General features: G+C 51.2%; 1 protein-coding gene across 1 annotated transcript; it reads left to right on the top strand.

The window, feature by feature from the left end:
* Positions 1 to 300: 300 nt before the first annotated feature.
* Positions 301 to 3,717, top strand: LGALS7 (galectin 7). Its single transcript, XM_074937941.1, has 4 exons — positions 301 to 324; positions 1,523 to 1,611; positions 2,071 to 2,275; positions 3,541 to 3,717. The coding sequence occupies exons 1-4, from the start codon at positions 301 to 303 to the stop codon at positions 3,715 to 3,717; spliced, it is 495 nt and encodes a 164-aa protein (XP_074794042.1).
* The last annotated feature ends 6,702 nt before the right edge of the window (positions 3,718 to 10,419 follow it).

The raw sequence follows: 10,419 nt of genomic DNA, 5'->3' as shown, positions 1-10,419 counted from the left end.
CAAAGTTTGGCCAAAACAAACACATAGTATGCAAATTCCCTGTAAAACCCCCCACCCACTGCTAGCAATGTAGGGGCTATGACACACGGTAAGGTGGTTCTGAGTCCAAGCTGACAAATGCCAGCGCATGACAACATTTTTGGTGACACCAATACAGAGATCTCTGACGCAATCCTGGGCAGGATGTGCAGGCAAGACAACGCTTCTGGGAAGGACCAGCCCCACCTCTCAGGGGCCAGCCCAGCACTGTACATAAGGTGCTGCCTCTGACCTGGGCTTTCCATCCCCTGCACTGCAGCAATGGCTCTAATTCCGGACAAGCCGGTGAGTTCCTGGCTCCCTTGAGTCGTCTTTTCCTCTCCTGCTGCTGCCCCAGACCTGGGATGGGAACTAAAGCGAAGCAAAGGAACAGCAAGGAGCGCCAGAGAGCCAGGGGGGCATCACAGGGCAGATCTGTGACGTGCCCAGGGCGGCTTTCTCCCTGGACGTGCCAGGGGCATTCAGCAGCTGGGCGCGGGAAGGCTTGGTGGCTGGCAAGTGGGGAATGGGAAGTGAATTGACTCTGTAATGTGGAGCTGGGGGGGTGGCGGAGCGGTTAGATCAGAGGGTGTCACAGCCGGAGCAGCTGCATTGGGGTTTTGGGATTAACACAGAGTAGTTTTGTATCTAGTTTCTACATGTAGAGGCTTGTAGGCCTGCAGACAGAGGCAGCCGCATATAGACACCCGCCCTTTCCAACACCCAGAGGCGCAGGAGCACACACACAGACACAGACCACCCCCACCACAATCCCCTACACACACACAGACCTCCCCCACAATCCTCTGCACACATGCACAGACCCAAATACACAATCCTCCACACACACACACACACACACACAGACACTCAGACCCACACACACTCCTCTACACACACACACAGACCCAGCCACACACACACACAGACCCACACACACACACACACAATCAATCCCACACACACACACACACAATCCCCTATACACACACACACAGACAATCCTCTACACACACACAATCCCCTCCATAAACACACACACACACCCATCTCCTCACGCACACACTCACAGAAGCGCCCCTAGAAAATGATCTGACTGCCCCAAAAGCAGGCTCCTTCCATTCAACCCAAGGGGTCACTCCCTTGTGAAAAGCGAGTACCTGGACTTGGTGCTGGTAGTGCCAGGAGGGGTGGAGCTGCTGAAGCGGGAGGACAGCGGTCTCTTGCAGGGGGCTATCCCTAGGGAGGGTGTGCAGCATGCAGGTGGCTGGACAGCTGTGGGGCTGTGATGGGGGGACAGCACCCATCTGCCCCTGGGAGACGGGCCGGTCCAAAGATAGATAGAAGGAGTGGACATGAGGAGGGATGGCTGCACAGCCAAGCTATGGGGGGTCTCCCAGCAGGAAGTTGGAGCCCAAGACTGGGATTTCCCCAGCTCTCCTCCCAGGGGCCTGGTCCCTCCCGGCCCGGGCGTAGCACTCACCCAGCAGTCTCTGTCTGTCAGACCATCCCGTACAGCACTGCCATCCCAGGAGGACTCCGCCCACACACGTGGGTGAAGATTCAGGGCTCGGTGCCAGAGACGAGCACAGGGTGAGCGACCAGCTCGTCCGTACACGGGGATTCCCCTTGGTTCTCGGGTAGGAAGGGGGAACGCCCCCAAGGCAGCGAGACGCCCTCAGCCCCATCCCCCTGGATCTGATGCAGTGTGAGCTCCCGCTCTGTGCACCCCCCCCCCGCCCCACCATGCACGCCCCCAAGACAGTGCCTCTCCCCACACTCGGGATAGATCACCCCACCCAATGCTCCCCAGAGCAGATGGGAGCGACCTGGCTGGAAGGAGTGGAGCCCCGGGTTTCCCTTCCTGGCACACATCCCCAGCTCAGTCTCCAGCCACCAGGCCCTTTGCAAAACCAAGGTGTGTCAGGGCCAGGGTTGGTTACAGCTGCTCAGGCCACGGGGCCCTACAAGCAGGAGAGAGGATCCCTAATGGGCCGGGAGCGCGGTCCCTGAAGCTGGCTCTGCGCTCAGCCTGTGCCATCTCCACTCCAGCTTCCGGGTAAAGTTCATCTACGGTCAATATGAAGGGGCCAACGTGGCCTTGCTCTTCAACCCCCGCTTTGAGGGCTCCCCCCACATCATCTTCAACAGCTTGGTGGAGAGAAAGTGGGGCCAGGAGGAACGGAAGGAAAACATCCCCCTCCGCAAAGGAAAGAGCTTCACGCTGAGGTTCACCACCACCACCAAGGCGTACGAGGTAGGTGAAGCTTGGGGAGGGGACGCCCTTTCTCCATCAGGGCTCTGGGGGACACCTTACCTCAGTCATCGGGAGGGTCAGGACTCCATCCAGCTGGATCAGAGAAAGCTGCAACGTCACATCCCCGGGTTCGTCTATGTGGGGCGTAGTGCAGTGATTGCATACACATGGCACAGCTGTGTCCCGTTTCAATCCACATCGCCGCATACACCTGACGGGGCTTTGGTGCGTAGTGAGCGCGTGGCCTTTGGGACAGACCTCCCCGTCTCCTTTGCTTTGCTGCTGAGGCATGTTGGATCAGGAGTGGAGCAGCTAGAGCATTTCCCCGCAGAATGCCGATGTGTCGAAATGGAAACGCTTTGGGGGAATGCACCAATTTCAGTGACATTTAATATGGGGGGGGGGGGGGAGGGAGAAATTGAAACGAAGCATCAAAACGTTTCAAAACGACTTTTCAGTTAGAATTTTAAAAAGATTTATATTATAAAATATATAATATCGAGCAATGAATAATTAAAACCCCAGCCAAAACAAAATGTTCCCATTGACCCAAAAGCAAATTTGAGTTTTGGAAGTTTTGAGTTTTCCAGCTGATCCGGAATGGATTTTTTCTGCCCCCAAAATGTCAGAATCTCCTGCAGAACAGAAATTCCATGTTTTGACCGGCCATAGTCAGGAGTTGATCATAACAATGTTTTCCAGCTGGGCAAACTGAGGCACGGGGAGGGGGAGTGACTCGCCCAAAGTCACCAAGCAGGCTAGAGTGCTATACACTAGGCTGCACTGCCTCCCAAATAACTTTTGGATTGTAAAGCCCTTGCTCAGGCAGGGCGAGATGCCCACCCTCCCATCCTCGTTGCTCCCTGGATCCCTGGGCAGGGACTGGATGAAATTGTTCATGTGCAGAAGGCCAGCCCCATTCTCTGGAGGGAGTAAGTGAAACTCAAATGGTGCCCAGGCCTCGTGCTGGCCGCTCTGCTGGGGGTGAACTGTCCTCTTATTGTAGGCAAGCCTCCTGGCTCAGTGCACTGAACCTTCCCCGCCTGCACGGCAGCCTCTCCCCACCAGGGGGAGCAAGGGCTCAGTGGGACGTGACCCACACCCCACTCATTGCTGGACCCTGTGGGGAACAGGCCCCGCTTTGCAAACGTCCAACAAGCCCCAGACGTAGGCCCCGGCCCAGCCCCTGCTGCCCTGGAAGGATGTCCTCGTCTAGGGGGCTGGGGCCCCCGCCCTCTCGTCTGACACTGCCCGTTCCCTTCCAGGTGACCCTGAACGAGCGTCATCACTACGAGTTCCGGCACCGCCTCCCGCCGGAGCGCGTGCGCTTCCTGGAGGTGGACGGCAACGTGAAGCTGGAGGCTGTCAGCTGGGAAGGGGGCGGCAGTTACTGGAACCGCCTCCCGCCAGTGCCGAGTTGGGGAGCCTCCCGCATGTATTAGACGGCGCACCCCCCCCCCCGACCCGCCCTCAAGAAGACAGTGTGATGGTGCCTCCCATAAGGCTTTATGGAGATATGCTTATGAATGTATATATGACATAATTATGCCATGTAACATATCTCTGTAAAGGTTATGATCTACTGAATCTATTAATCCTATTTGTATGCATGTTTCATTTTTGTATTCAAAGTTATGAATACTGGGTGTGTACTGGCTTGATTTTTAAGTAGCCTTTCTGAAGCATTTGGTCAGCTTCTTGAGAAAGGAATGTGCAAATTAAATGCCCAGTCAAGAAGCACTTAAGGGACAACGGATCTTGGAATGCTCCAATCCACATAAGAAGTCTACTTGAGGACGGTCAAGGTAGCGTGTGACCCATGGCTGCTACCTATAAGTTCTGAGTCATGCATGGATATGTGACTGGCCCATGTGACTCCAAAACTCCATTTTGTAGCTGGATTCTACCCAGGGGGAGGGAGGGGTATCCACCCACATGAGAAAGTCTATTTAACCCCCAGGGAGACGCCTCCATTTGGTCTTCAGCTGGCTAAAAAGAGAGCCTCTCCACCCCCAAGGCTGCTGTGCAGGCGGGGAAGGTTCAGTCCAATGAGCCGGGAGCCTACCTGAAAGAAACTGGAACAAAGGACAGTAACTACAGGGGGTATGAGTGATTGCTGGACTCAGACTAGAAGGAGACTAGTCTGTAAAAGGAAGCTTACTGGAATTCCTCTAAGGGTGAGGTTTTATCTGTATTCAGTTTTCTTAGACATAGACTTGAGTGTTCTATTTTATTTTGCTTGGTAATTCACTTTGTTCTGTCTGCTATTAGTTGGAACCACTTAAATCCTACTTTCTGTATTTAATAAAATTACTTTTTACTTATTAATTAACCCAGAGTATGTATTAATACCTGGGGGGGGGGGAGCAAACAGCTGTGCATATCTCTCTATCAGTGTAATAGAGGGTGAACAATTTAGGAGTTCACCCTGTATAAGCTTTATACAGGGTAAAACGGATTTGGGGTTTGGACCCCACTGGGAGTTGGGCATCGGAGTGTTAAAGACAGGAACACTTCTTAAGTTGCTTTCAGTTAAGTCTGCAGCTTTGGGACATGTGGTTCTGACCCTGGGTCTGTGCTGGAGCAGACGTTGGACAAGACAGGGTGCTGGAGTCCCAAGCTGGCAGGGAAAGCAGGGGCAGAAGTAGTCTTGGCACATCAGTTGGCAGCCCCAAGAAAATTTCTGTGATCCAACCTGTCTCAGGCAGCAAACACCGAGGTCGCTGAGCTGGACAATGTGCAGGAAGCCACCATGGGGAGGGCCTGTTCCCCCCAGTCCCTGAGCCCCGCAAACACCCGTGTGTGCGTTGATCCTCAGCACCCGTTGGAGAAGGAGGGACTGTTCTCCCCGCTGTACGGAGGGGGGAAGATTATCAACAGCACACATAGGAGTCAGCTGCCCAGTGACTTTCACTAGGAACTGAACTTCCGTTCCAGAAAAGAAGCAACTAAAGTTCAGGTGGAACCACTCTACTGCACACAGGGCCTGTCAGCTTATCCTAGGTGTCACTGTCACCTGCGAGCTGTGAGCGTTCCATGGCCCTCTCGTTCATGTCAATAAGTTCTCTCTATCCCCACCCTAAGAATCTCTCACACCGCGCTCCTTGCCAGATGTTAAAAGGAGCAGATGCCTTCATTAGGGGACCCCGAGATACAAGGCTGGAACTCCCTGAATGCAGTGGCCCCTTGTGTGCATGCTCCCTTGTCACACTGAACATAGAGATTTCATGCGGTATAGGGAGCTACAGACCCACTCCTAGTCCAGCTCCTCTTGGCCCTGCTGGTATGAAGACTCAGGCGTAGGCATCTCCTCCTCCTCCTTCCCTTTCAGCCATTTTTGTTAGCTAGTTAGCTTTTGGGGTGGGGGTAGTTATTGGTGCTCAGTATTAAAATCCCTACCTATGCCTAGGGCCCTCCCACATTCCCGGCCATAAAAAATGCATCATGGACCATGAAATCTGTCTCCCTCCGTGAAATCTGGTCTTTTGTCTGCTTTTACCCTACACTATACAGATTTCATGGGGGAGACCAGCATTTCTCACATTGGGGGTCCTGACCCAAGAGGGAGTTGTGGGGGGCTCACAGGTTATTTTAGGGGGTCACGGTATTGTCACCCTTACTTCTGGGCTGCCTTTACAGCTGAGCAGCCAGAGAGCAGCAGCTGTTGGCCAGGTGCCCAGCTCTGAAGGCAGCGGTCTGCCAGCAGCAGCACAGAAGTAAGCGTTACCATCCCACACCGGGCCATCCTTACCTCTGCACCACTGACACAAGGAGTGTAGTGTTGATATGCAAAAGCGATTTAATTCCTGCAAAAAGAACAGGAGGACTTGGGGCACCTTAGAGACTAACAAATTTATTTGAGCATAAGCTTTGGTGAACTACAGCTCACTTCATTGGATGCATTCAGTGGAAAATACAGTGGGGAGATTTATATACATAGAGAACATGAAACAACGGGTGTTACCCTACACACTGTGAAAGTAGAATGGATTATATTGAAATTATAATTCATTAAAGAAATGCATCTGGTGGGTTTGTTGAAATATAGTTGTCAGGAAGAGAAACATTAAGGAGTGTGAGACAATGGGTCCTCAAACTAATTAACTTAGAGCTTCTACTGAGCTAGGAGATTGGTAAATGTTAGTATGCAAATAAGGTATGTATGTATATTTGTCAGTTTCTGCTTCCTTTTGTCTCTTATGTTAAATTGGCTTTGGCTTATCTGTATAAATAAGTTAGCTTGAGCTTTTGCAGAGGGCTCACATATCTGGGTGCATTGGCAAAGCGCTTTGCTAACAAACAGAGTGGTCTGACAAATTCTGTAACTGACTGTGAACAATCAATTGAGATAACCCACTACCTTCGGACCAGCCTTGAATAATCAAGGTGGGCCATTTACAGCAGTTGACAAGAACGTCTGAGGAACAGTGGGGGGTGGGGGATAAACATGGTGAAATAGTTTTACTTTGTGTAATGACTGTACATTGAGGTAATTTAGGTCAATTTAATTTTGTAGTGTAAATATGTCCTGAAGTTCTGAGGAACTGAATTTCTGTTCCATGAAGGAAACAACTAAAGTTCAAGTGGAGCTGTTCTATTTACAGAGAGATCTGTTACTGCACATAGGACCTGTCAATTTATCCTGTGTCTCACCTTCATCTACCAGCTGTGAGCCTTCCATGGAACTTACTGTGTACATTAATAATTTCCCTATTCCCATTCCAAGAATCTCTCAGGCCAGGCCCCTTGCCAGATAAAGAATCCTTCCAGAATCTAGGAGCACACGCCTTTCTTTGGGGACCCCGAGATACAAGGTTGGAGTTCCCTGAATGCAGTGGCCCTTGGGGCTTTGCGCATGCTACATTGTCACATAGAACGTACAGACCCCATGCTGTATGGGGAGCTACAGCCCCACTCCTAGTCCAGCTCCTCTTGGCCCTGCTGGTACAAAGGCTCAGAGCCAGGCACCTCCTCCTCCTTCTTCTTCCCTTGCAGCTATTTTCCGTTAGCTAGTTAGCTCTTGGGGTGGGGGAGTTATTGGTGTTCAGTGTTAATCCCTGCAGATCCTGAAACAAAGCCCATGTCCCAGCAGTCCTGGTTTGACTCAAGCCAACGAGTTGCTCCAATCTGGAGTATGAGGTGTATTTCTGGGAAGTGCCCAGACATAGTAATTATGCCTGCTTCAAAGTTTAATAGGGCATCTCCTGGTGAGCGTGACCCTGTTCTGGGCTATGTATGGGACCATGGCTCCATAAATCTGTCTATAGAGCACATTCCACAACCATCCTGCACCTGCTCAGACAGTAATGAGATCTTTCCTTGCTGGTGTCCATGTATCTTGTGTCTGGCTTCAGGAGCCAGGAAAGGAAAGGGTAGCCCACGCCACTAAGAATAACTTTTAGTATTGAACCTCACCTATGTTAATGGGCCAAGTCGGAAAAAAGTGTCCCTGCTTGCATCATTTTAAACAGTCCTGTGTTGCTAGAGATGTGAGCATCACACACCTTTCCTGACCAGACACTGCTAATGTCACTGAAATGTCCCTGATGATCCACCATAACCATGGAAATCTTCCCCTTTCTGTTTATATACTCAGTGGCAAAGTGGGAGGAGGATAGAATCAGGATATGCATCTCATGAATCACCCCACCACAATTAAGGAATCCCACAGCATTGAATCCCTCTGTGATTTCCTGCACACTGCCAGAGTCACAGTCCTGTGGAGCAGGGTGCACTTACTGGCCTTACATCCACTTGGAATGACAACAGCTCCCACCATTGATTTTCCAACATCAAACTGATTGTCCGCTGACTGACAGCAGTCCAGGGTTGCAAGCGTCCAGTGCGTGATACGGCCCCATTTCTCCGCTGTCAAAGCGGCTCTCAATCTGGGGTCTGTTCTGGAGGGCTGGGATGGACTTGATAAACAATGCCAGGAACATGGCTTCCTCGTCCAGAAGTTCTGCAGCCAGTGTTGGTCATCCCAGGTTTGCATCGTGATCCCATCCAACCACTCACTGCTCAGGTCATGAGCCCAGAAGAGAAGAGCACAATACGGGACATAACAATGAAATCGGTCATTTTAAAAGAGGCAAGAAAACAGCAGATTATGGGATATATGTTCTCAGAAGTCCCTGAGAGGAACACTGGTCAGGATGAGCTCTACCCTGACATCTGGCGGCGAGTGCCGGTGGGTAATGGAAAAGAACTTCAGGGGCTGATCTCATTTGCATAGGCACACCCACCCCGCTTAGATGGTCGCTTTGGCTGCTGTAGAAGCCCCAGTTTCTCTGTTATTGGGGCAGGAAGAATAAACTGTTATTATCCTGATTTTGTGAATCAAGGACAGTGGAACTGTACTTGGCCTTTTGTTATGATGGAGGGATTCACCATCAACTAAGCAGCACTTGCTTGGCAAGGGTCATGGGTTCCAAAACCCAGGGAATTGAGAGAGGGTGAGGACATGTATTAATATTTGGTGGTATGGGCTTTACATGCTAATTACACCTTCTTTTCTTTCTATGATAGAATATCAGAGTTAGTTTTGATTCCACTAGGAGTCTAGTTACAGGCTACTGAGTTGAATTCACTTTGGGCCAATGGTGTGCTAACACTGAGGCTCCCCTATTACAAACTGAAATCACTAAAGAGCTAAAATTACTAAGAGCTGAAATCACTGAGTGTTGTGTTAAGTAGTGGGGGGCCTGAAGATATATTGTGGAGCAGTTTGTGGGATGGCTGACAGAGCAGAGCGGCTGGCGGAACGGAGCAGTTTGCGGGACGGCGGGAGCGGCTCGCGGGACGGCTGGGGAAGCGACTGGCAGAGCCGAGCAATTTGTGGGGCGGCTGGTGGAGCAGAGCCCCACGGAGAGGTTGGGCAGTCGGCTTCGGACCATGTAAGGTGCCCCAAACCCCCCCATTTCCACCCAGGTTGAGAGGTAAAACTCTGCAGATAAACTTTCAAACTCTGGGGCTGCACTGACCAGGGACAGAGACTTTTGGGTTGTTGGACTTTTGGGTTGCTGGACTCAAGAACCAAAGGGAAAGGACATGGCCCAATTTGCTTGGGGTGGGTTTTGGCTCATGGGCTGTGTTATGAATCCTGTTGGTGGTGTTTCCCCAACATAATGCCACATTGTTTCTCTCTGCTATTAAAAGGCTTTTGCTACACTCAGACTCTGTGCTTGCGATAGGGGAAGTATTGCCTCTTAGAGGTGCCCAGCGGGGGTGGTGTATATTTGTCCCAGGTCACTGCGTGGGGGCTCGAGCAGGTTTTGCATTGTGTTATTGGAATGGAACCCCTAGATTGCTTGTTGCTGCCAACTCTGATGGGCAGAGGGGTTATAGCACAATGCACTGTAAAATGTCCCACAAGCTAGTGCACCAGACAGTGACGCAGGGCACACTGGAAAGCTTTTGTATCTTTTGCTGACAACCTCTCACTGGGAGGACGTGCCGGCAGAGGCAGCCAAGTGTGCATGTGCTCTCGGGAAATATCAATGGTGGAAGAAGTATGCTGGAACAAAGGCAACCAGTATATCCTCCTAATTTAGACAATGCCTAGGTGAGAACAGCAAAGGGGCGCACAGGGCTAAATGCTCTTTTCTCCCATCCTCCCCTTCAAGATAAAGTGCCCCTGACTTTCATCCTAAAAGGGGGACTGGAGGGAGAGAGGAGAGGGCATCCACCTCTCTTTTCTTACCACATCCCCACCAAAATGGTTCCCCGTGATACCCCCCCAACCACAGCATCCCAATTTTACTCTTTCAAAATACAAGGGGAAAGCAATGGCGACCTGTGGCCTCACCATTTACTCTGGGCACCGGCTGCCATTGGACATGGCAATTCCTGGGTTCTTAGCTCTCTAAGAATCAGAGATTTGTTCCTAAAGGGCCAATTGGCAACATCTCAGCAGAATCGGGGAGAGATAGGGCTTCCAGACACTAGACACCCTGGGTTTGCAGACACCAGGATGAGATTCCGTGTAACATGGTGTAACAATGCTGGTTCTGGCAGGACCCAACTGAGAGTGCCAATTCAGGACAAATTGCTGAAACCAGGGCAGTTACAGCCCAAGGCTGGGGTTTTTCCACCTCTAAGGCAAACCAAACCAGCCAGACAGAGAAGACTTTGGTTTTACCCCA

This window comes from Natator depressus, chromosome 23 (assembly GCF_965152275.1).
Source record: "Natator depressus isolate rNatDep1 chromosome 23, rNatDep2.hap1, whole genome shotgun sequence".
Lineage (NCBI taxonomy): Eukaryota > Metazoa > Chordata > Testudines > Cheloniidae > Natator > Natator depressus.
Note: the sequence above shows the minus strand (reverse complement) of the source record. Positions and strands in the feature narration are given on the sequence as shown.